Raw genomic sequence first — 25,588 nt, 5'->3', positions numbered from 1 at the left:
CACTGCTGTGTGAGGACGAGCATGGTGCCAGATGGGAGGCCTGAGCGGAGGCAGCGGGGATGAGGGGGGCATGGGCGATGCTAGGCACTGATTTATGCTCCCCTTGCCAAAACTCCACAGCGAAGCCTTCACCCCAGGACCTCCGAATATGTATTTGGAGATACGGTCTTTAAGGAGGTAGTTAAGTTAAAATAAATTCATGAGGGTAGGCCCTGACCCCATATAACTGGTATCCTTCCAAGAAGAAGAAATTGGGACACAGACATGTACAAAGGAACAACCCCCGGAGGGCTCAGGGAGAAGATGGTCATCCACAAGCCAAGGAGAGAGGCCCCCGTCAGAACCAGCCCTGCCCATGCCTTGATCTTGAACTTCCAGCCTCCAGGACTCCAAGATAATAAACGTCTGTGGTTAAGCCGCCAGGTCTGCGGTGCCTCAGGACGCAGACACAGGTGGGGACAAGGCCAGGAGAGAACATTTTGAACGCATCCGGGGGTAGAACCGGCAGGACTTGCTGATGGACCCGACGCAGGACAAGCAGGTGACCCTGAGGATTTTATTGGAGCAATCACAGTCGCCCCGGGCAAGGGCAGTGCAGTTTCTTTGCAGGTGCATCCATGAAGCGTGCAATGCCTACTAGACATTGAGGAGCCGCGGCCGGGTGGGCGGCCCACCGGGCGAGTCTGGACTTCTGGGAGGAGGATGCGGAGCCGTCCTGGGCGGGCAGCGGTGGCACGAGCCCTCATTGGAGCTGAGGCCTGTGGCTTCTGCTGGGGGCACACTCAGGCGAGGTCTTCACACCACCTAAAGCAAAATAACAGCAAAAACCATGAGACGCCCTTGGGTCAGTTTTGCATGGAAAAGTCACTTCTTTTTCTTTCCTTTTTCTTTTTTTTTTTTTTTTTTTCCTTTTTCTTTTTTTGAGATGGGGTCTCACTCTGTCACCCAGGCTGGAATGCTGTGGTGCAACCTCGGCTCACTGCAACCTCCACCTCCCAGGCTCAGGCGATCCTCCCACCTCAGCCTCCTGAGTAGCTGGAACCACAGACAGGCGCCACCACATCGGGCTATTTTTTGGGTGTTTTGGTTTGGTTTTGATAGAGATGGGGTTTCGCCACGTTGCTCAGGCTGGTCTCAAACTCCTGAGCTCAAGTGATCTGGGATTACAGGAAAAAGCCACTGCACGGGGCTGGGAGAAGCCATTTCTGTGCGGCTTGGGGAAGCAGTGTAGACAAGACCGGCAGAAGGCAGATTCCCTTGAGGGAGAGCCTAATGTGTAAGTGAGAAATGAAATGTGCAGGAGAGGGACCCGTCACGTCAAGCAGCCGTGCCAGGGCAGCAGGCCCTGCCCGGGAGGCCAGCGAGCTCAGAGCACAGCCAGGAGGAGCTGGCCTCCAGACAAAAGCACATTCGAAAGCACATTTGCTCTAAAAAAAAAAAAAAAAAAAAAAAAAAAAAAAAAAAAAAAAAAAAAAAACGCTTTGCTAAATTTTTTAATTTAGTTCAAATTTTTACCAAAATTTAGAAACATTTCCTCTAAATTTTGCTTAAAACGTGCTACAAAATGGGGACTAGGCTGAACAAAGGCCCAGAGCCAGCAGAGGCCAGCAAGCAGTCCCGAGGAGGCGGGAAATACTGCCAGGACGTGGCCAGGCAAGGAGGCTACCCGGGGCGGGATGGGGGGCAAGGGAGGTCCTCAGAGCATACCCCCACCCCTGATTGGACCTAAGACACTGGGTACCTGCAGAAAGCAGTGCAGCCACCTTGGGCCAGGGTCCCAGCCACCCGCCTTCTGTCAGGAGGGCTTTTTTAGCATCTCCTTGGATTGTGAGTTTCAGGGAGGAGGAGTCGTCTGCACAGGAAAAACGTGGGCGTTAGAGACTCGCTGCTGCCCCGGGCGCTGCTGCTTTGGCGTGAGCTGGCCAAGCACAACACAGAGCCCCCTCCCCAAACTGAGCAGGACAGTGCCAGGCCGACAGTCACCACGGAATGTGCTCTCTCACTCAGCGCCTCTCCTGGAGCCTGAGGCGGCTCCATTCAGCGCTGCCGTCCTCCCGGGGAACCCCAGCCAACCCAAACACCTTTGTTTGTGCGGGTGTCTCTTCCCCAGTCAGGATACAGGACAGCAGGGCGGGATGGGGCCTCAGCAGCTCCCCAGCAGCCCATACTGCTGGCCTGGCTTTCCTGCTCTGTTCTGGAGTCTCCTCCCCAACACCCCCTGCAGCCCCCAGCCCCCCAAGACACACTCCCAGTGCATTCTAGGCTCACCTACACAGCTCCCACCAGACCCCTGTGCCCGTATCTCAGAGGCTGTCACAGAGACAACCGATGGCCCTGCCCATCCAGCCGGTCACCGGATGCCTCCCCCACCTTCCCCACCTCCCACAGCACATCTGGTGCCACACAGCTACACACGGGGGATGGCCCCCGCCTCCTCTCTGCTGTCTGCACTGGCCTCAAGCCTCTGCTGTGCCTTTGGGGAGTCCTCCTGCTGCCTGCTCTGCTGTCCAGAGACAGACCAATATTCGTTATCCAGTCTGTGACAGACAGAAAAAAGATGGACCAAAGTTATTTAAAGGAATGAGATTCTACAGATTTTTCAAAGATGGCCACAACACTGCCTTCTATCCCACATGCTCTTCCAGAACCCTGATATCCTGTGTGTCTCGGTGATCTCATCCCCCTATAAGCCATAGAATGCCACAGAACTGACGCTGCAGAGCCTGAGGCTGGGGTGGGGTGCAAGAGATAATTGCCCTTAGGTGCTGGAGCACTATGCACAGAGACTTGTGGCCACCATGCTTTCAGGTTGCCAGGCTAGCCCACCTGTACAGGTGGTTGCCAGGCTAGCCCACTTGCAGAGATGGTTGACAGGCTAGTCTACCTGCAGAAATGATATAAGACTTCATGAAAAGAAACATGTGCAGCCAGTTGCTCCAGCTCTAGCCACCGTCTGGAACTGCATGGGCTCTCCAGCGGAGACATCCTGAATTCCTGACCCACAGAAACCACGATAGAGAGTCAGATTAAATTGCTATTTTAAATCACTAAGTTTTGAGTCGTTACGCAGCAACAGACAACCATTTCATAACAGAATAGCATTCACAAAGAGACCCACAACATGTAGCCAATTTTCATTAAAGGTGTCATGGCAATTCAATGGGGAAAGTCAAATATTTGAAACAAATAGTGCCAAAACTGTTAGGCAAATTGGGAGGATGAACTTTGCCTTCCACCTAACACCATACACAAAAAACAATTTAAGGTGGAGCACAGCGACTCATGCCTATAAGCCCATGTTAGAAGCAAATTTTTGGTGCCACAAAAGACATAGCACTCGAGTGTAATTTTTCTCAGCAAGGCAATATTTACTTTTACAGAAAGGGGTGTCTCACGGATGGAGCAATGGCGAGAGCACACCTGAACAGGGGAGGGAAAGAGGTTCTTATCCCTGACACAGGTAGCCCCTACTACTGTCTCATTCCCCTATTGGCTAGGGTTGGACAGCACAATCAAAGCTAATTCTAAGCTAATTGGCTATTTTGAAGAGAGCAGGGGCGAGCCAGAGTGATGGTATCAGCAGTTTCAGCAGGAAAGACGGTTACAGAACAGGTAACTAAAGGTGACTCAGGTCAGAGCAGGTGACGGGGTGAGTCAGGATGGAGCAGGTGACCAGGGGAACAGATGTGAGCTACTGATTAGAACTGGGGAGAAGACTGTTTACTGAAACTAGGGGCAAGGGACCAAGAGAGCAAGGAGGTCAAACTTAAAAGTGGAGAACAAAGAATAAGCGAGATGAACATACCGACATACTGATTCTTTGAAAAGAAACTTGAAACTCACTGTATTTAACATCCCAGCACCTTTGGAAGGCCAAGGCAGGTGGATCACTTGTGAGGCTAGGAGTTTGAGACCAGCCTGGTCAACGTGGTGAAACCCCATCTCTACTAAATACAAAAGATTAGTCAGGTGTGGTGGCACATGCCTGTAATCCCAGCTACTTGGGAGTCTGAGGCACGAGAATCACTTGAACCTGGAAGGTGAAGGTTGCAGTGAGCCGAGATCGTGCCACTGCACTCTGGCCTGGGTGATGAAGTAAGACTCTGTCGCAAAACAAAACAAAACAACAACAACAAAAAATAACTAATTCAAGATAAAATGATAGTTCTAAACGTAACAATAAAACTGCAAAGCTTCTAGAAGAAACTGAGAAGAATGTATGCATAATCTTGGAGTCAGTGGGCAAAGATTTCTTGGAGAGAACACAAAAAGCATGAAATATAAAATTTTTAGGTTGATAAATTGGATTGTCAACATTATAAACATTTGTTTCTCAAAAGATAATATTAAAATGAAAATTATACTGGCGTGGTGACTCACTCCTGTAACCCCAGCATTTTGGGAAGCCAAGGCGGGCAGACTGCTTGAACCCAGGAGTTTGAGAGCAACCTGGGCAAAAGAGCAAGACCCTGTCTCTACAAAAAACTTAAAAATTAGCTGGGCATAGTGGTGGGCGCTTATGGTCCTAGCTACTGGGGAGGCTGAGGTGGGAGGATTGCCTGAGCCTGGGAGTCTGAGGCTGTATACAGTGAGCAATGATTGAGCCACTGCACTCCAGCCTGGGTGACTGAGTAAGATTCTGTCTAAAACAAACAAACAAAAAAAAAGAAAGAAAGAAAAGAAAAATAACAACCAAAAAACCATTGTCTCAAGAAAATATTTTCAGGGGACATATCTGACACTGAACTTGTACCCTTATTTTTTATTATTAATTTGCAGAAGTTGAATATATAATATCCAAAGTTCTAAAATAGGCAGAATTAACCTCTGGTTACAGAACACAGGTCAGTAGTTGTCTGGGCTGGGGAGGGGGTGGGACGGTGGGAATTGACTGCGAAGGGGCAGAAAACTTTCCAAGGGTAATGAAAATAGGATTGTGATTGGGGTTTTGATTACATGGGTTTATAAGCATATTCGTCAAAATTCATTGAATTGAGAACTTAAGATCTGTGCATTTCACTGCATGTAAATTTCACCTCAATAGAATAATTTAAAACAAACAAAAAGGGAAATTGATGTACAATCTGCAGCAAGTAGGTTGAAATAACAATGATAGCTATTCCACTTCCTTTGCCTTTCCATACAAACTTTTCAATAGTCTTATGACTATTTGAATAACCACCAAAAAAATCTAGCTTCTATTTTTATATTTTGATGTATAGGAATTTGAAAGGAATATATTAATTTGGGCATAAATGACATCTTTACAATACTGAGTCTTCTAATCAATGAATATTGTATATCTCTACATTTTGTTGTTCTCAGCATAAAAATTCTATACATGGGCCGGGCGCGGTGGCTCATGCCTGTAATCCAAGCACTTTGGAGGCCAAGGCGGGGGGGGATCACCTGAGGTCGGGAGTTCAAGACTAGCCTGACCAACAAGGTGAAACCCTGTCTTAAAAAAAAAAAAAAAAAAACTTAAATAAAAAAATGGCCTAAAAAGGTGACACTGTTAAATGATGGTAACAGCAATGGTAATAATTTGGGTAAACTAGATCACTCATACACTGCTAGTGGGACTGTAAAATGTTACAGCCACTCTGGTCTGTTGGGGGGAAATAGGGGAGGGACAGCGGTGGGTGGGGAGTTGGGGGGACAGCATGGAAGAAATGCCAGATATAGGTGATGGGGAGGAAGGCAGCAAATCACACTGCCACGTGTGTACCTATGCGACAATCTTGCATGTTCTTCACATGTACCTCAAAACCTAAAATGCAATAAAAAAATAAATTAAAAAAAAAAGAAACAGTTTGGTAGTTTCTTAAACAGCTCAACATGCAACTCTCATATGACCTAGCCACTGGAGTCCTGGACATTTATCCCAGGGAAACAAAACTTGTGTTCACACAAAGACCTGCATATTCAGAACAGGAAGAAACGAAGCAACCAGATGTCCTTCAATGCGCAAAGGGTCAAACACACCGGTCCATCCATGGACCATGGAGAGCTACTTAGCAATAAGAGTGGAGCCCTTTCTCTGCGGCCCCACACTAAGCGCGTCACCCACGGTCTGATCTGGACCTCACTGCACCAGGGAGCCACCTTCCGCTGCTGTCCCGCTGCACAGATGAGGAGCCCAAGCTCTGGTCCAGGTGTGTGAGCCAGTTACAAAGAGCCCTGGCGTCCTTCCCTTCACAGGTGCTTCTCTGCAGGTGGAGTGGCCAGGTGTCCTCAGACAGGGTGGCTCTCCCTCAGGGACCCAGGTGGGGTAGGAGGGAGGAAGGAGTTATTGAGCATTTGGCACAATCCATACCTGCTCTGCTGTCATTCGCTGGAAGCCGGACCGCTGTGCAGCACAGATTGCCGCCTTTCTATGTTGCTGCCTGTTTTTAAAGAGAGGGGTTTGTTGGGGGGGCGGTGTTATGAAATTGATCGTTTCTCTTTTTCCTCATTACTGTTCGCACCTAATTTGGGTGTTTTGTTTTCCTGTGTGCTGCCTTTCCTCTGTGTGCTACAGAAGCCTTTCAAATGACAACAGAAAGTGGTTAATTTCTTTGAAGAGCATTTCAACTGAGTGAATTTTCAAAATGCATGGCATTGACAGAGCAATGAAAGTCCCAGCATAAAGTTCAGGCCAGTTGCTGTGACAGATGGCATCTGTCATTGACAGAAACACAGAGCCAGACTGACACTCCAGCGGCTGGAGGGCTGTGCACCTGGGCAGGGCAGCGCCAAGCAGAGCTCCCAGTGCAGGTAGCCGGTGGGAGGGGGTCTGGCACCAGCCTTGATTTCAGGCCGGAGCAGAGTCACCTGGTTGTGCCTCTGTTTGGTTTTCTGGGGAGCGGAGGGGGCCCACCACACTCCTCCTCATGGCTCCAATAGCCTGTTCTTGCCTGAACCAGGGACTATGGCGAGGTGGTGCAGCTCTGACTCCAAAATCAACCAGGAGCCCTGACTGCACCCCCCGGGGCTCTGATCGCCTCTCTGGGCGCTGCTATAAGAAAACACCTGGGCGGTCTCAGACCCCAGCACGCAGGTGGCTGCTCTGAACGAGCTGTTGTCCCCGATCCCCAGCCTGTGGGGACAGCAAGTGCCAACCCCACGAGAGTGTCCAGGCCCTGCGCCTGCTCGGGACTGGTCTGCTCACAGCTCCCTCAGTTTCTCTATCCCAGCCTTGCCTTCTTCCTAGCCGCTCCCTGGTCTCCTTCCTCTTGAAGGAGCTGCTTTTGGTCTCCCTGTACTTTGTTGAGTGGGAGGCACAGCAGCCTTGAGAGCTAGAAGGGTCCTCAGCCATCACCTGGGCCAAGTCCCACCGTGGACAGGTGAGTGTGTACTGTTTCGTAGGGGCAGAGACACCCCAGGTCCCACGGGCCGCCAGCACTGGCAGGGGCAGACCATTCACCTTTGCCGCTGCACACAGTACATCTTCCCCTCTCAGCCCACGTGCTGGCCCAGCCTGGATTGGCCCAGCCCCTCTTCTCTGCTTCTGGGCTCCCGTTCACCCCACAAGCCCTCTCTCCAGATCTCCTTGGGTAAAACCCCATGCTCAACATAGTCCCAGGCACCAGCATGTAGGGCAGTCCTGGGATCCTCAGCAGAGCACAGGGGGTCACACAGATCCCACCCAGGGCCTGGCCACAGGGGGTCCCAGGAGGGAACTTCCTGCCCCTTGAAATGCAAACTCAAGCCTGGCTCATGGCTCACTCCTGTAATCCCAGCACTTTGGGAGGCCAAGGCAGGTGGATCACGAGGTCAGGAGGTCAGGAGATCGAAACCATCCTAGCTAACACGGTAAAACCCCACCTGCACTAAAAATACAAAAATTAGCCGGGCGTGGTGGCGGGCATCTGTCTGTAGCCCCAGCTACTTGGCAGGCTGAGGCAGAAGAATCACTTGAACCTGAGAGGCAGAGGTTACAGTGAGCCAAGATGGCGCCATTGCACTCCAGCCTGGGAGACAAAGGAAGACACCGTCTCAACAACAACAACAAAAAAAAAAAAAAAAAAAAAAAAGAAGACTGAGGTCACAGCACTTTGGGAGGCCGAGGCAGACGTATCACAAGGTCAGGAGAGTGAGCCCATCCTGGCTAACACGGTGAAACCCCATCTCTACTAAAATACAAAAATTAGCCAGAGATGGTGCACACCTGTAGTCTCAACTACTTGGGAGGCTGAGGCAGGAGAATCCCCTGAACCCGGGAGGTGGAGGTTGCAGTGAGCCAAGGTCGAGCCACTGCACTCCAGCCTGGGCAACAGAGCAAGACTCCATCTCAAAAAAAAAATTTAAGAAAAAGAAGAAGGCGGCTGGGGTCAGGCACAGTGGCTCACGCCTATAATCCCAGCACTTTAGGAGGCCTAGGTGGGAGGATCACTTGAGCCCAGGAGTTCAAGACCAGCCTGGGCAACACAGAGAGATCTTGTCTGTACAAAAAAAAAAAAATTATTTTAATTAGCCAGATTAGGTGGTGTGTCCCTGTAGTCCCAGCTACTCAGGAAGCTGAGACGGGAAGATTCCTTGAGCCAAGCAGATCGAGGCTGCAGTGAGCTGCACTCCAGCCTGGGCAGCAAAGTGAGACTCTGCCGCTACAAAAATAAAAATAGAAAATAGTAAGAGGGCCTGAGAGAGACCCTCGCACCTGCCACCATATGACATTACAGAGAAAAGATGAGCATCTATGAAGTGGGCTCCTCTCTCTCCAGACACCAAATCTGCTATTGCTTTGATCTGGACTTCCAGCCTCCAGAGCCTTGAGAAATAAATGTTCATTGCTTAAGCCCTGCAGTCTAAGGAGTTTTGTTAGAGCAGGCCAAACAGACTGCGACACCCTGTATTTGGTTGCAGAGGTTGCTGTAACAAGGTCCCACCAACTGGCTTGCTTAAATGGGGCGGTAGTGATAGAGGTGGGGGCCCCGGTGTTCAGCCTGCACTCAGAAACGTCTTTGCAGATGGCTGGGGGCCCAGGAGCCTGGGAGGAGGTGGGTCTCGGCAATTCCTCCCCACCCCCCATCCCCCATCTCTGGCCAAATCAAGTTCTTTGCCCATTTTTGAATCAGGTTGTCTTCTTGACAATAATAGTCTCTCTTTGTGATTCTCAAAATAACCTCAAGGATCAGGGGAGCCAGGACAGTCCCCTGAGGCACGAGTAGGGGTACTGAGCCGGGCCATGCCCGATGCTGCAGGATGACTGGCCTCCGGCATGGGACAGGGGCTTCTGAGGACGCTGGCATCTCTGGTTGGACCCCTGGTTTGACCACTGCCTGTCTGGGAGTCATGGGCCCTGACCCTGGGCCAGAGTCGGGCAAGGTCTTGCAGGCCGTTTTGGCAGTGAGGCTCAAACATGGCCGATGGCATGCTGGATCTGCAGCCAAAGCGGGAGACCCGCCTAACGAGGCGCTCACCGGGGCCTCGCCATGCGTATCATGCCTCCCCCACCCCACCTGCCATGGCCAGCCCCTGCCCAGGGCCCCTCTGCTGGGCTCCAGGTGGCCCCTGTGGCCTCTGAGACAGCCGTCAAGGTCCAACCCCGCTCTCCTGGCTATGAAGGCCTGTGGCATGTTGATCCCCGACCATGAAGCCCCTAGGAAAGAGTGTCTCTGCCACCACGCTGGGTGTACGGGGCCCTCCTATCTGTGCCGCTGTGAGATTTGGGGCTGTCGGCTTCAGTACAGACCAGAGGTGCAAGTCCTGCCCTTGTCAGTGCCCTCCGCCTGCAGCCCTTGCTGGCTGGGAAGTCCTAGAGGGAGGACTGGGTGGCACGCTGGCACCGTCCTGCCAAGGGAGCCACACGCAGCTGCTCACCAGGCGAGAGGAGGCGGGACCCACCCAGGACGGACCAGCAGCTGCAGTGGCTGTGAAGAGCCCCGGGGAGGGGACAGAGTGACTCCTCTGTCCTGCAAGGCCCCACTTGGGTCTCCCCACGTCCAGCTCCCAGGTGCACCTGGTCATGCTTCCCTCTTTGGCCGAAACCTGCTCAGCCACCTCGGAGGAGATGCCAAGCCTCGTCCCTCCTGCTCGCCTTTCCGGTGAGGACGAGGAGCCCCTCCTTTCCTTCAAAAACAACCCTGCCTTGGGGGATCTGCCTCCTTCTGCTCCCCCAATCTCTAGGGGACCCTCAAAGACTCCACCATTTTCAAGGGAGCCTTTGGAACAAGGAGGGGCAGGAATCCACTTCGGCCTCGGATGTGACAGCTGGCTGGCCACTGGTCGCATGCTTTCCCCAGTCAAGTGCAAGGGCTTTGGCAGCATCCTGGTATAGGGTGTGCCTGTCTCCATCAGTGGGGATCCCTAGGGCCGATCGTCACTCCGGCCTACGGTGGGTGCAACACACGTTTGATGGGAAATGGAGTCCAGCCTGGGGCCAATGGACAGGGCAGAGCCACTGCCACACCCTGCAACCGGGAGCAGGAGCCCTCACGCAGGCAGGTCCCGCTTGCCAACAGCCCTGGCGTGGCACCTGAGGATGGCAGCCCCTCACCCTCCCAAGCCCCACCACCTGCCCCCAGAGCAGTGTGTGCTGTGCAGTCTGGGGCAGGCCGAGCTCTGGCCGTTCTCCATGGAAGAAGCGGCCATCGTGGCACTCCGTCCAGAGGGCCAGAGAGGAGACAATGGCAGGGAATGAGCTAAGACTGGGGTCCTTGTCCTCACCCAGGTACGGCCATGACCTGAGGCCTCGAAACCAGGTGATGGGCTGTCAAGTTGAGGGCTCTGGCGGCCACCTTCCCTGTGGGAGCCAGGGTGTGCACTGGGACCCAGGAGACGGAGGTCCTGAAGATGGGACGGCAGGGTCCCGTTTATTCCAGAGTGATTTTCAGATCTCTCTTGCCTGACTGGGAGGTGGATGTGGTGGAGAGCAGGAGCCAGGCCCTGGAGCCCAGCGCTGAGCTCTTCGTGATGGAGGGGTGGGGTGAGCTTCGGGATCTAGGTCACCACGCTCTGGCTCCGCTCTCTGCCTTTCGCAAGCGCGTGCTCCCGTGGGATGTTGGTCATGTTTCGAGGCATGACATAGGAGAATATTAGCTTCGGTGCCATTTCACATTTCTTCATTCATCTGCTATTCTTCCACCTTCGGCTTCTCATAAAATCACAGAAGTGCAGCAAGGACAGAGAACCTGCCAGGACAGCGACAGCCTGGGGATGGTCCTGTGCAGCCCTGGGCATGACCCTCTCAGGCCGCTTCCCTGTGGAGGGTCCCCCTCCACCTCCTACCCTGGGGAGCTCTACCCGGCTGTCACACTGCACGCCTGGTCCCTGCCCTGGGGCTGCTCACTGCGTTCTCATGCAGATGCCATCCTAGACCCCTTCAGGAGACTCTGAGGTCCCACTAGATGTGGCTGCAGACCCACCCCCTCAGAGACCCTCAGCTCTTGATCGCAGGCTGGCTCCCGGCCGTGGAGCACAGGCGCCCTTTGTAGATCTCTCTCCAGCTGCCCAGGGAATCCGGGACTTGGTGCAGACCGAGCTCAGGCCCCGTGAAGCCCTGTTCTGTCCACCCCTGCAAGACATAGGCAGCTTTAACCGGGGCCAGCCGGCACCCTCCGGGCAGAGACAGCTGCTGTGGATTCTGTGCCCTTCTAATGGGCCCGTCTTCCCATCGGTGATGAGGACTGATTTGTGTAGTGACCCCCTTACATTTTTCTGACAAGGAAATCAAGGAAAACATTCTCCAGTAGAATCTTCACAGTACACACACTTCCCCTTGTGCTCAGAGGCAGCCACTGCCTTCAGGAGCAGGGAGGACGCCACAGAGCCTTGTGGTCTCCGCACACCCCCGTGAACTGGGCTGAGCACACAAGCACCCCTCTGCAGCCAGGAGTTTTGGGATTCAGAACATGCAGTCTGAATCTCCCCAGAGCCCTGCTCTTTAGCCAGGCCCTCCTTACCCACCCTGTGACGCTGGGCCTGGCACCCTGTGCCACCACTCAGTGGGAGCTGATGCTGCTGAGCTTCCCAGGTGCCAGACAGGGGCTGAGTTCGGGGGCCAGGGAGCCATTCAGGAGTCGGCTGCCCGCCAGACTGCATCCTGCAGAAGGGAGGCAGGCGCAGGGCACGGTGGGCCTGGAGGACTGGAGACGCTGCTCCTGGGTTGGCAGCGCTGGAGAAGGACAGCCCAGGCAGGGGACACACTAGCGCCAAGGTGCAGGGGCATGAAGCTACAGATCACACTGCCTGCCTTGGAGCCCCCAGGTGCTGGGGGCGGGTTCAAATCTCACAGGGTTGGCTGGACGCGGGCTCCAGAAACAGCAGGAACAGGAGCACGAGAGCAGTAGAAAAATGCTGGAGTCGAGCTGCGCGCGGTGGCTCAAGCCTGTAATCCCAGCACTTTGGGAGGCCGAGGCGGGTGGATCACGAGGTCAAGAGATCGAGCCCATCCTGGTCAACATGGTGAAACCCCGTCTCTACTAAAAATACAAAAAATTAGCTGGGCATGGTGGCTCGTGCCTGTAATCCCAGCTACTCAGGAGGCTGAGGCAGGAGAATTGCCTGAACCCAGGAGGCGGAGGTTGCGGTGAGCCGAGATCGCGCCATTGCACTCCAGCCTGGGTAACAAGAGCGAAACTCCGTCTCAAAAAAAAAAAAAAAAAGAAAAGAAAAATGCCGGAGTCAGGAGGGTCATCAGGCCCCATTAGGTTGCTGGTGAATTCAGGGGACAGAAGGGATGTGAGCTGAGACTTCCAGCCGCTGCCTGATGGGGACAGTCCCTGGCCGGGCTGTGACCAAGTCAGAGACCTCTGGGTTCTAGACTAGGAGTCAGGCCTGGGCTCCATGGTCCTGGGTTCTAGTCTCAGCTGTCTAGTCTTAGGGAGATCTCCACTGCACCCCGACCTCCGCTTCCTACTTCTACTCGGGGTGAAAAAGCACCCCATTCCCAGCACAGGTCAGGGTTGCTGAGTCGGCTGTGCAGGTAAGCCTGTGGGCTCTCAGACACCTGACCCCTGCATGCATCTTGGCCTCTGCCCTCATCCTCGGCCTCAGATGGACTGAACTATCTGGAATCTGTCAACGGTGGCCTCAGCCCTACCTGCAGGTGGCAGGCTTGAGGGTGTGGGGACTTGTGTCACCTGGAGCAAACTGTTCCCCCTGTAAAGCCTGTCACCCACACGACCTGCTCCCAGGTGCCGATGGCAGGTGCCTTCTTCTTTCATGGCCTCCCCGTTTGCCACCTCCCCCCAGCTCCATCCTTCTCCAGGCGCCTGCCCTGCGGCGCTCACTCCGCTGTGTGCTGAGGGAAGCCCACCCAGCATGGTTCAAATGCGGCCTCTGGAGAATTTCTTCACTAAGAGGTTTTTTTTTTCTGAAAAGAGTCAAGCTATTTGTAGCCCAAGTTGGTTGAACAGATTTTTCTTGGTGTAGCGTATTCTTTAAATTCATTAACTTCTTTTCCTTATGAATTAAAAAATAGCATTTTTTTTTTTTTCACGCAGGAGTGCTTTATTTACTTCTTTTTGTACGGCAGCCAGCACTTCCTCTGCTTGCTGGGAAAGTGGATGCAAACACCTACGTGGGCAACACCCACGTGGGCAGGCAGTTTTCTTCCAAGCCATGGCATCTTAGAGAGGTCAGTGTGCATGTGTTCAGACCCCTGCCCTGTGGCTCCAGCCCCCTGACATCAGCCATAGCCCCAAGGCTTGGGTTGTTTCGTTTCGTTTTGTTTTGTGAGAGAGAGGGTCTCACTCTTGCCCAGGCTGGAATGCGGTGGCACCATCATGGCTCACTGCATGTAGCCACAAACTCCCAGGCTCAAGCGAGCCTCTGGCCTCAGCCTCCTGAGTAGCTGAGACGATAGGCTCATGCCACCACCGCCAGCTAATGTTTTTATTTTTTATTTTTGGAGAAAGAGCGTCTCACATTCTTGCCTAGACTGGTCTTAAACTCTTGGCCTTAAGCCATCCTCCCACCTGGGCCCCCCAAAGTGCTGCAATGGGAGGCGTGAGCCACTAGACCTGCCCGCGTGGCTTTTTGGTGAATAGGAGCCTAATAAGTGTTTCACTGGACGGTCGGCCTCCGTGGTTGTGGCCAGCAACCGAGAGCGTCACCCGGCAGGACTGGAGACGCATCTGCTGACTGATGCCCTCATGATCCATTTTCCTGACTTCAGAAATGTTCCCTGCAGACACTTGGCCGCCAACAGGCCTCCGAGCTAGACAGGGTGCTGCCTCATTGACTGTCGAGGGACTCGGGCTGTCCCTGAACTCACAGTCATGGTGACCAAAGTCCCAGGGTAAGGGAGACAGCACCCCCTCCTCATAGCCCAGCCATTTCACATGAGGCCCTGATCCAGGGCCACCCATGGAGCAAAGATCACTTTGCTCTTCCAGGGAGTGGCTCCCAGTCCTGTATAGCCCGTGAACCTCCACGCTGGCTCTCCCTTAAACACGGGTCTCCAAGCTAACTGGATTTCTGCAAGTAATTTCGACAGACTTACCTTAATTTTTTTTTTTTTGTTTTTTTCGAATATGATGTTTATGCGGTTTATGTTATATTATGTTTATTGCTCATCCTTCTTGGCTTCTATCTTCAGATTTGTTTTAAAACCTGTTACTCCTGTACGTGTCCACCTCCCACCCTTTGTCTGACCTATGCCCTTGACCTGCTGTGCACCTGCGCCAAGGCCAAGTTCAAACCCCTTAACCCCAGGCTGCCCAGAGCTGCCCCCCCACCTGATCCATGGGGAGCCGCACTGAGCTGGTCCCTTTCACAGGCTCACAGGCCACGTGCCTCGCCCTGGGCAGGGCTTCGGTCTCTCCTCCTTTGCCTCCAAGAGCACAGGCTTACATGGGTCAGCACGTGCCGAACAGCCATCATCATCTTCCAATTCTTTCCAAAAAGTCCTGTCTGTGCCCAGAAGTCCTACGTGGTCCCTTCAGTGCCCCTACCCCACATACACACATTTCTTTTTTCTTTTCTTTTCTTTTCTTTTGAGACAGAGCCTCATTCTGTTGCCCAGGCTGGAGTGCAGAGGCACAATCTCGGCTCACTGCAACCCCTGCCTCCCAGGTTCAAGAGATTCTCCAGCCTCAGCCTCCCGAGTAGCTGGGATTACAGGCATATGCTACCATGCTCAGCTAATTTTTTTTTTGTATTTTTAGTAGAGACGGGATTTCACTGTGTTAGCCACGATGATCTTGATCTCCTGACCCTGACACACATTTCTTTATTGAAATTCCAAATTCTCCAAAGCTCAGAAACATAAAAGTTTTCAAAACTCAATGGCAACGCTGGACCTGAGCTGATGCGCCATGATTTACATCATTTCTTCCAGTTCGCCTGAAAACTCATATGTTTTGCTCCAAAAATATAAATGGGTCTGATTATGAGAAGCAGCCTCAGATTCCAAAGAGGTGCGATATAATGTATGATGGATATAATGTATGATGTATATATATATATATATATATATACACATCATACATTATATCACACCTCTTTGGTGCGATATATATATCTTTGGTGCTATATATATATATATATATATATATATTTTTTTTTTTTTTTTAAAGCCACTGCTTAGAGTTCTAGGCCTGGAGGAGGGTCATGGTCGAGGGGGCTCTGATACAGAATGCGGCAAAGCAAGGACTGTGGAACAAAGACTCGGCCTACGTGAATTTTTCACTTACTGAGCAAACAGCTCTGTGCCGGGTGCTGCTGATTTAGAGATGGAAAGGCCCTAGCGACACCCCCCTCCACCCAGGGAGCCCAGGGGCCAGGGAAGGGACCAAGGGGCACAGGAGGGGTGGAGAGCAGAGGTGAGTTCCCTGGCTGTGGAGCTACTGCCCATAAGGGGTACAGGAGACATCTCCATCCAAGGGGGTCCTCGCCTGGGGAGGTGATGATCCCAAGCCTGACAGTCCCAAAGCCTTCAGAGGTGACGCCTGGGAACACTTAAGGGAGATCCAGGCGGAGGACACCTGGGAATGTGATAGCGACGCAAATGACTGGAAAAACCTGCCCTCAGCCACTGAGTCTGGTCGGCTCACTGAAGACTAGGGCCTGAACTTCCTCCTCTGTAAATGGGGTGCAGGCTCTGGCCCTACCTTCACAGTGCCCCCCAGTCCCCTACAAGCCTTCTCTGCAGGCCACAGGCCTTTGCGCAATGGTCCGGCCTCTCTTTTCCTGGGCTCTAAAATGGGATCATTTGTGAAGTGAGCTGAGATGTGGGGCAGGACCGGCCCTGACCGTCTCACTCCAGCTCTGCGCCCCCTTCTCTGCTGACCCATAGGCTGTGGGAATGCTCCAGGCAGACCCGATCCCACCCTGCAGCCTGCCAGGTACGCCTGCTGGCAGAGCAGGTTGGCACAGCACCCAGCGGTCAGCAGGGGCGGGGCTGGGCACTGGCCAGCCTCGCCAAGACCATCCCTGCCTAAGCCAGCGCCTCCGAGTCCACCGCGATCTCGGCGGGGCGGGGCGGAGCGTGCAGGATCTGACTCAGAAACCCAGGGCAGCTTTAGAGAAGGGCCACCAGACTGATGGCCCGAGGCCCGGCGTGGACCCGGGTCCCAGCGAGGGCGGAGGGAGCGCGGGCTGGGCCTGGGCTGGAGCACCCGGGAGGCGGCGCGGAGGAGGCCACCCGGAACAGCAGTGCAGGGCCGGGGCGGCGCAGGTCTGGTCGGGTGGACCCGGGAGCCGCCAGGGCTGCGGGAGACGAGGGCGTAGCCCCGAGGCCGCGAGCGCGGGTCCATGGAGGGGGGCCTGGGTTCCCGCCCCCCCGGGCCGCGCCGGGTCGCGCGTGGGCGCGGCGGGCGCCGATTGGCTGCCGGGCGCGCGGGCGGGGCGGGCGGCGGCGGCGGCGCGGAGGGGCCGCTCACCCCGCAGCCCGGCCTCGGCCTCCGCCGCTTGTCGCCGCGCCCCGCCCGCGCGCCCGCCCCGCACGTCCCCCGCCAGCGGCCACCATGAGCACAGGCCTGCGGTACAAAAGCAAGCTGGCGACCCCAGGTGAGCCCGGCGCCCGCCCGCGTGCCCGCGCGCGCCTTTGTCCCCGCCGTCCGCGCGCCTCTCACCGTGTCTCTCCGTCTCTCCCCCGCCCTCCGGCTCGGACCCGCTCGGACCCGGACCCGGACCCGGACTCGACCCCGATCCCGACCCCGCAGAGGACAAGCAGGTACGTGCGCGCCGCCGTTCCCCAGCCGCGAGACCCCGCCGGCTGTCACCCATTGTGGCACCAGCGCCGCGGGCGCCCAGACGCGACCCCGCCCCCGCCGGCCGTCACCCGGCCCTGTCGCGATCACCGATTGTTAGCCGGGCAGTGCCGCCGCGCCTGGGGCTGAAGAGGGGAGGAGTGGGGCCCCTGGCCTCCCCTGACCCGCACAGCAGGGACCTTGCCCCCCTCTCCAGGATGGGGGGATGGGCCGAGTATCCCTCTTCCACAGGGCCAGCACCAGCACCTCCTGCTGACCTGGTCTGTAGGTCATGGGCTGGGGGTCCTGGGTGAGGCCACGGTCTTGGCAGGCCACGCTGGGGGAGGGGACTGAGGCTCCAGCAGCCAGCACAGTCCCTGAGCACCCCCACAGTGGCGGGCCTCTGGTCACACCCGCCTCCGCTGCACCTTCGTGCCCCGCTCCCTCCCCAAACACGAATTTGAGTGTTCTGGTCTGTGGCAGGACCTCTTCCCCAGATGAGGAACCCCCAAGGCCTGGTCTGAGTCATTCTCTCTGCCCAGAATGGGTTCTCGGACCCAGTGGGTTCAAATAGGGTTGTGGCTTTCCAAAAGGGTTGGCCTGGGCCCCACCCTCCAGGAAAGCAGGACTGGTCAGGAGGCTGGCCCAGGTACCCGTGTGAAAACCCAGCCCAGCTCAGGGTTAAACAATACTGTGAGACCCCTGGAGCGGGGTGGGAGCTGGTAACCAGGGGGGCTGGAGGGTCTGGGGAACCTTGCTGGTGGCCTCTCTGGCATGAGTTCAGCCATCTTTGGAGGAGAAAAGAGCCCAATCCTGGCACCAGCATGGCATTGGCAGCCCCTATCAGGGATGGAGTTTCCTAGGAGCCATGGATGCTGAGTGGGACTCCAGAGTCCTGGCCTAGGGTGCAGCAGGCAGGGCAGGAGGGCTGGGCAGGGGGTGCCGGGAGCTGGGGAGTCACTGGCTGATCCACGCCAGTCTCCTGGAAGGGACACACCCCACCCAGAGGTATCTGAGGCTCTCTGGGAGGGGCTCCTTGGGGAGCCAGGCTGGGAGCTGCTTCCCCATCACAGCAGGTCAGACAAAGCCTGAGATGCAGGGACACATGTGCCGGGCTATTGTTTGAGGGAGACGGGAGGGGCTGAGGCTGAGAGACCCCAGAGGCCAGGCCCCTGAGGCTTCTCCTGGGCCTGCAGGTGTTCCCAGCTTGACCCAAGGGCACTCCGAGACCCTGGGCTCCAGCCGCTGTTTTTCAGTGCATCCGGGTTCTCTTACCCATGGCTGCAGGGTGGGGACCCCCTCCTGCTGAGGTGCCCATCCTTTGAGGTCAGCTGGAAGTCCACCTCACCCCATCCCAGGCCTCCAAGCCCAGAGGTAGAAGGCACTGTGCGGCCAAGGGAGGGAGCCCCAGAGCAGGAGCCGGGCCAGGTGTTTGGGGCTGCCAGTGGGTCTGGGGGAGCTGGAAGCACTCCGCAGCTTCCCTGCTACCACTGTTGTCATTGAGCCTCAGCCTGTCCCAGCATCATTTTTGCTCTTTGAAAAGGGGCCGTAGAGGCACTGGGGGAGCTCCGTCACCGCCCTGTGTCCCCGCCTCCTCACAGGCAGCACTGGGGCTTTCTTGGCTCCAGCTGCTGCTCCCAGAGCTGACTCGGGTGATTCTAAGAATGGAAGTGCCTGAGAGGCTCAGGCTTCGGGAGGAGGTAGGTGCAGCTGTGTCATATGGCTCAGGAAGCCCTGGGAGTATCTTTTGTGACTCGGGGACCAGAGAAAGGGAGTGGCAGGTAGGGCCCCTTCCTTGAGGCTCCCCCAGGGAATCCACAGGCCCTGACTGGGCCCCAGTGGGTGGCAGGGCAGGCAGGTTGAACTTTTGAGAGTGAGATTCTTGCCCTCCTGACCTGGGCCTCCCCAGAGGCTGTGCCTTACCAATGGAGAAACTGAGGCAGACAGTCTGAGAGTCACACTGTTAGACACCTCCTAGCCTGAGCCTAGGCACAGGGCTGTCTCTCTTCCTGGAGATGCCCTGCGCCTGAGATGCCAGCCTGTCTGGGTGGGTGCTGGGCTTCAAAGTGTGGACCCTCAGGTGGAAGCTGGGTGGGACTCAGCCCAGAAGCTTCCTGCAGGTCAGGGCCACGGAGGGTTGGGGCCAGTGAGGACGCATTCTGGCAGCAAGCACTGAGGGATGCGCTGGCATAGCTGGGGGGCCTGTAGCCAGCCCCTTTCCCTGGGATGAAAGGCTCTCCTGTTCCCAGCTGTGGGCCTACGCCTCCTCCCCAGGTGCCAGCGGCTTCCAGGACCACAGCCAGAACAGGGCCTGGATGGGGAAGGGAGGAGGTCCCTGGGCCTAGAGAGCCTAAGGGAGAACTGATGGGGGTGGGGGTGGGGGTTTGGGGCCTCCAGCTTCTAATGTTCTAATATACAGGGGCTTGGCCTCTCCAGTCCTACCCTTGAACCTTTCCAGGCCTCATGTCTTCCACTGCTGGACTGGCCTGTTAGGATTCTACTGGGGTCCTGGAGGTGGGGAGGTGGGTGGCCCACATTCCCTGGAGTGACCACACAGGAGGGAGGCCCAGCTGGCAGGAGCTCCCACTCCCTCCAATCCCGTGGGTCAGCGCTGGTGAGGAAGCTCAGAGGGCAAGGGAGTGTCCACTGAAGCCAGCGGGAGATGGGCCCCATCCCACCCCCATCCCCGTCTCTGAGGGCAGGTCCACTTGAGGGCTGCAGGGCGTGGCATGGGTGGCCGCCTGTTTTCAGCAGGCTGGCGGGGGCTTCCCTTCCGGCTCCCCTTTTCTCCCCTTCCAGCCACCCTAAGCCTCCTAGGGGGGTGGGCCGGGCTGGACCTCACAAGAGAGGTGGGTTCTGCCCTCCTCCGGTTCCCTGAATGTCTTGGGGCGCCACATTGGGAAGAGTTCCCCAGACACGCACGCACACACCCATATCCGCGCGCACACGCACATACCCAATGCACGCACGCACGCACACATGCACGCATACCCGCACCCGAACCCGCAGGGAGGCACACGCACAAACGCGCGCTCACAATCACGCACGCACACACACACGCAGGCACACGCGCACGCACTGAAGAGGTCAGCCTCAAGCAGGGCTGCGGAGGTGAGGGGTGCAGAGCGCGGCCTGTCTGTGGGCAACTGGGGCGCCGGGACGTCGCCGGGAGGTTTTCGGGCTAGTTTGCGAGAAGGCTGCGGGCCCTGCACGGGGCGGGTTCCCGCGCGGTTGCGCGTGGGTCCCGGGAGCGGCCTCCGGCTCCCTCTGGCGGGCGGAAGCCGCGCAGCACCTCTGGGGGCCGGACGCGCGGCCGCCACCTACTCCCCGCCCCGGCCCGCGTGCGGGACCCGGTCGTCCCCTCCTGCCGTCCCGGAGCCCGGACTGAGGCCTCGGGGGCGCGGCGGGGCTCCCGGTCCACGCCAGCCACGGCCCGTCCGCGCCTCGGCTCGGCCCTGCCCTCCGCAGCCGCCTTCGGGTGGCTCCGCCCGCGGCCCAATTTCCAGGCGACCGTTTCCCGGCGACGGCGGGCGGGGCCGTCTCTGCCGCCCCCCGCCGCGCGTTCCTCGGGCGCCCGCGACGCCCCGCCTCTGGCTTGGGTGCGGGAGCGGGGCCTGGCCGGGCTGCGACGCCGCCACAGCTCGGGGCCCGTCCGCCCAGTCACGGGGATGGCTCGGGCGGCCGCGGGGGTCGATGGCCCCCGCGGTGGGCGACGCGCCCTGTCCAGGCCTCACTCGCCGCGTGCGCAAAACGGGGAGGAGAACGCGGCCTAAAGCAGAGCCGAGCCGGGGTACCTCGCCGCCGCCGGGCTCTGGCGGCCTGACCAGACCTGGGGTGCGAGCGCGGGCCCACGGGGGTCGCCGCGATGGACTCGCTGGCAGCGCCCCAGGATCGCCTGGTGGAGCAGCTGCTGTCGCCGCGGACCCAGGCCCAGAGGCGGCTCAAGGTGCGTGTGCGGAGAGGGCGGAACGTGGGTCTGTGACCCCGCGGGCTCCGGGACGCGGCAGGGGCCACCAAGGGCTCCCCGTCCCCGCGCGCCACGGCCCGCCAGCGCCTCGGCTCAGCCCTGCCCTCTGCAGAGGCCTCAGGGGTCCACGGCCCCAGGGTGGGCGACGTGGTGGCCTGTCCAGGCCTCACTTTCTGGGTCCCTAAAACGGGGCGGAGAACGCGGCCGTGGGACCCCTTCAGGGGCCCCAAGGGTCTGCGGGGGCTGGGCGCGCGGGCAGGGAAGGCTCCGCTCCGCCGTCTATAAATAGGCTCTGCTCCGCGCCGCCGCTGCCGCCGCCCCCGCGGCTGGATCCCGGCCAGGCGGGGCCTCCCGCCCCTTGGCACTCTCCGGAGGGTGAGTGTCAAGGCCCTGAGCTTCTCCAGCTTGTGGAGGGCCTCGAGTGTGTCCCAGGGGTCCCAAGCCTGCTGCCCTCTGCGCAAGGAGGGAGGACACGGCCTGTGGCTGCGGCGGCCTGACATCTCCCCCAGGACAGACAGTCTCCGTCCCCGCAGAGCCCTCCTTGAGTTTGGGGCAGGGGTGTTTTCTCTTGCCACCCCCTCGCCTGTCTTCTCACCTCCAGGACTTTGCCCACGGGCCCTACCCTCATTTTTGCCAACAAAATGCCCCGCCCTGGTAACTGTACCTCTGCTGTCTCTTCATCCTGCATTTGGTAAGAGACGGCATTGGACTTCCTGGAGAAAACTGTGTGTCCCTAACCTGCCCCACCCTGCTGCCCCCAGGACATTGACAAGCAGTACGTGGGCTTCGCCACACTGCCCAACCAGGTGCACCGGAAGTCGGTGAAGAAGGGCTTCGACTTCACCCTCATGGTGGCTGGTGAGTGGGCCGCACTCCTCGGGGGAGTGGCTGGGGTCCCTAGCCAGCCACGCTCTAGTCACTGGAGCCCCAGACCTAACCCAACTCCTCTGTTCCTGTGCAGGTGAGTCGGGCCTGGGGAAGTCTACACTGGTCCACAGCCTCTTCCTGACCGACTTGTACAAAGACCGGAAGCTGCTCAGTGCGGAGGGTAAGTGGCCTCCGGAAGGTCCTGGCACTGATCCCCAGCTCCCTGCCGTGGAACCCCTCCAAGGGCTCCCCCTTCCAGGTCCAGCTCCCACTGTTCTGTTTCACAGTGTGGGTGCCCCGGGGGTAGGGCTGAGGCACCAAGATGGATCAGGAAAAGGGTCCTGGCTGCCGAAGGTGAAGGGCTGAGTGTTGGAAAGGCCCCTCCAGTGGCCCCTTCCCCATAGAGCGCATCAGCCAGACGGTGGAGATTCTAAAACACACAGTGGACATTGAAGAGAAAGGCGTCAAGCTGAAGCTCACCATCGTGGACACGCCGGGATTCGGGGATGCCGTCAACAATACCGAGTGGTGAGCGAGGCCTGCTGAGAAAGGCCCTGCCTAGGCAGCCACAGCACTCCAGGCCTGGCCTCACGCTCCTCCCTGCCCACAGCTGGAAGCCCATCACCGACTATGTGGACCAGCAGTTTGAGCAGTACTTCCGGGATGAGAGCGGCCTCAACCGAAAGAACATCCAGGACAACCGGGTGCACTGCTGCCTGTACTTCATCTCCCCCTTCGGACATGGGTGCGTGGCTGTCCTGGGGCCAGACGTGGGAGCGCACCACCCCCTGCGATATGTCCCCCTGGCTGTGCCCATGCCCACCCCTGGCTGGTCTCGGCAGGCTGCGGCCGGTGGACGTGGGTTTCATGAAGGCGTTGCATGAGAAGGTCAACATCGTCCCTCTCATCGCCAAAGCTGACTGTCTCGTCCCAAGTGAGATCCGGAAGCTGAAGGAGCGGGTAAGCCTGCTGCCACACAGGGGCCTGGCCAGGACCCTGGGGCTGAGAGTGCCAGGGGGACTTGGCCAGCCTCAAATCTGACAGCCCTTCCCCCACCACAGATCAGGGAGGAGATTGACAAGTTCGGGATCCATGTCTACCAGTTCCCTGAGTGTGACTCGGACGAGGATGAGGACTTCAAGCAGCAGGACCGGGAACTGAAGGTGAACATGCAGACTGGTGGGGGAAGAGGGACGGAGGTGGTGAGGGGCAGAACCAGAGGACCTGTCTCCTTCACACCCAGCCTACTGAAGGAGGGCCAGGTCAGCCTGGTTGGGGCAAGAGTCATTTGCTCTAAGAGTAGAGGGCCTGTACTTCATCCAGGGCTGCAGGGTAAAGGTCATGTCTTTGCCTGGCTGAGGTGGGTCATGTGGGCCCCGCATGATGCCTGGCAGGTATGGAGCACTTGCTCAAATCCAGAAGTGCAGCAGTGGGCCGGGACCCCAGCCCTGACCATCTTCCCATGGCTCACCACCCAAGGAAGGGCCTGGTCTAGTGGCACACCCTGGCTCCCAGATTTCTGCGCTCCAGAGTTGGTAGCTTTGAGTGCCCCAGCATCTAGAGTGGTGGTGATAATGGAGACCATGCCAGGGGCAGGTGGCCACCAGGGCAAGGGCATCAGCATGAGGAGACATAGGCTCAGCCCTGGAGAAGGAAGGGGCAGCTGGATCGAGTGATCTTGATGAGGGAGGGACGGAGCATGCATGGTTGGGCCATAGCCTGGTAAGGCCCTGGAATGTGAGCCACATGGGCTCTGGCTCCAGCCAGATCGGCCAGAAAGGGGCAATGCCAGGATCTCTTTGAAGAGAGGTCGTTGATGGTAATGCTGGAGGGGTGCCCCAGGAGCTGAGGGCCCATGCCCCTTTCCCATCACTAACCCCGCAATTACGCTGAACTGGTGTGAGCCCTTTCCCCTCCTCCCTCCAGGAGAGCGCTCCCTTCGCTGTTATAGGCAGCAACACGGTGGTGGAGGCCAAGGGGCAGCGGGTCCGGGGCCGACTGTACCCCTGGGGGATCGTGGAGGGTGAGTGGAGTCTTGGGGTACCAGGTCTGGGGTGGGAAGGCTGTCCCAGGCCGGCGCCCGCCCACTGCCCACTCCCACCCTGCAGTGGAGAACCAGGCGCACTGCGACTTCGTGAAGCTGCGCAACATGCTCATCCGCACGCATATGCACGACCTCAAGGACGTGACGTGCGACGTGCACTACGAGAACTACCGCGCGCACTGCATCCAGCAGATGACCAGGTGCGCGCCGCCGCCGCGAGCCAGGCCCCGCCCACGTCTCCGTAACTGAGGGCAGGTCCTGCCAACCCACCCAGACTTGAATCTCGCTCCATTCCCCAAATCGGTCCCCCAGAGCCTGGCCTCCCTAGAGCCAGTCAAGGGCTGTGAGGGCTCCGGAGGGCAGGGCCTCGGCAGTGGCGGGGATGGGCCGGGCATCGCCGGCCCACGCTGAGCCTCTCAGCAGCGTCGCCCCGCCCATCCCTCCCCTCCAGCAAACTGACCCAGGACAGCCGCATGGAGAGCCCCATCCCGATTCTGCCGCTGCCCACCCCGGATGCCGAGACTGAGAAGCTCATCAGGATGAAGGATGAGGAGGTGTGTGGGGCGGCAGGGGCGGGCGGCAGGGATGCACCTCGGCGGTGCTGCTCACCCGCCCCGTTGTCTCCGCCCACAGCTGAGGCGCATGCAGGAGATGCTGCAGAGAATGAAGCAGCAGATGCAGGACCAGTGACGCTCGCCGCGGACACACCGTCCGTCTCCGGGACGCCCTCCCACCCCTGGACCCTAGACCGGACTGTTCCCGACCCGGAGACGCGGGGCCACAGCCCCCAGCTGACCCTAATTTATTTTCAGCACCACCCCCTCCCAGGCCATTCGTATCTGCTTCCAAGGGGCCTGGCATGGCCCCCTCCCAGCTGGCCCTCTCTGGCCTTGGGGGATCTGGAGCGAAGTTGGGCAGGACTTCAGAGATCCGCCTCTCTTGCTCCTCCCTCGTCCCGGGAGGTCACAGCGCCCAAACTGCAGGCCCTGCTCTGGCAGGCAGGCAAACCAAGGCAGAAGAGGGAAACTGATTCCCAGGGTCCAGGGTCTGTTCTCTGCCCCAGAGCTGCAGAACGGACTTGGAAGCCCTCCTTTGCCTGCTCCCACGGGTCACCCAGCGAGTGCTGAGACCCCATTTTCCGTCGAGGCGGGCAGGGTCTTCCCTTAGCCTCGGAGGAGCCCAGCGGGCAGGATTGGGCTGAATCAAATGGGAGCCCTCCAGACATAAGGAGGTCAGAGGCTGTGAGGAGGGCGGGCGTGACCGCCTACACCCCTTCTCTACAGCCATGCCCGACCTGGGGGGCCCCAGGGGCACTGGGCGCGGAGCCACCTCCTGGCAACTCTCGGTGCCGTCCACTGCCCTCGCCCGAGGCCTCTCCTCCCAGCACCACAGTCGTGTGCCGGGATCCCGAGCCTCGGCCTCCCCATCTTCCCACCCGCATGATCCTTTCCCGCCACACGATTTTCCGTTTCGTTCCGTTGTGAATGCCGCAACCTGTCCTGGTGACAGGAGAACAATATTGGTGAACGTCGCAGTAGGTGTCCGAGTGCTCCGTGTGCCCCTGAAAGCGGGTGGGAGCGGAAACCCGGGCGGCCT

At 57.9% G+C, this 25,588-nt stretch overlaps 1 protein-coding gene across 3 annotated transcripts; it reads left to right on the top strand.

Moving 5' to 3' along the window:
* Positions 1-16,772: 16,772 nt before the first annotated feature.
* On the top strand, positions 16,773-25,523 carry SEPTIN5 (septin 5). 3 transcript variants are annotated; one of them, XM_039462427.2, is made up of 12 exons: positions 16,773-16,932; positions 17,088-17,098; positions 21,843-21,939; positions 22,043-22,129; positions 22,353-22,476; positions 22,559-22,693; positions 22,791-22,908; positions 23,010-23,111; positions 23,875-23,971; positions 24,057-24,192; positions 24,444-24,546; positions 24,626-25,523. In XM_039462427.2, the coding sequence occupies exons 1-12, from the start codon at positions 16,890-16,892 to the stop codon at positions 24,680-24,682; spliced, it is 1,110 nt and encodes a 369-aa protein (XP_039318361.1). In that variant the 5' UTR covers positions 16,773-16,889; the 3' UTR covers positions 24,683-25,523. The 3 variants fall into 3 exon arrangements, with proteins under 3 accessions (XP_039318361.1, XP_074247469.1, XP_010328811.1); XM_074391368.1 differs by lacking the exons at positions 16,773-16,932; positions 17,088-17,098 and adding an exon at positions 19,541-20,819; XM_010330509.3 differs by lacking the exons at positions 16,773-16,932; positions 17,088-17,098 and adding an exon at positions 20,885-21,060.
* Positions 25,524-25,588: the final 65 nt, after the last annotated feature.

The sequence above is a fragment of the Saimiri boliviensis genome, chromosome 21, assembly GCF_048565385.1.
Source record: "Saimiri boliviensis isolate mSaiBol1 chromosome 21, mSaiBol1.pri, whole genome shotgun sequence".
Lineage (NCBI taxonomy): Eukaryota > Metazoa > Chordata > Mammalia > Primates > Cebidae > Saimiri > Saimiri boliviensis.
Note: the sequence above shows the minus strand (reverse complement) of the source record. Positions and strands in the feature narration are given on the sequence as shown.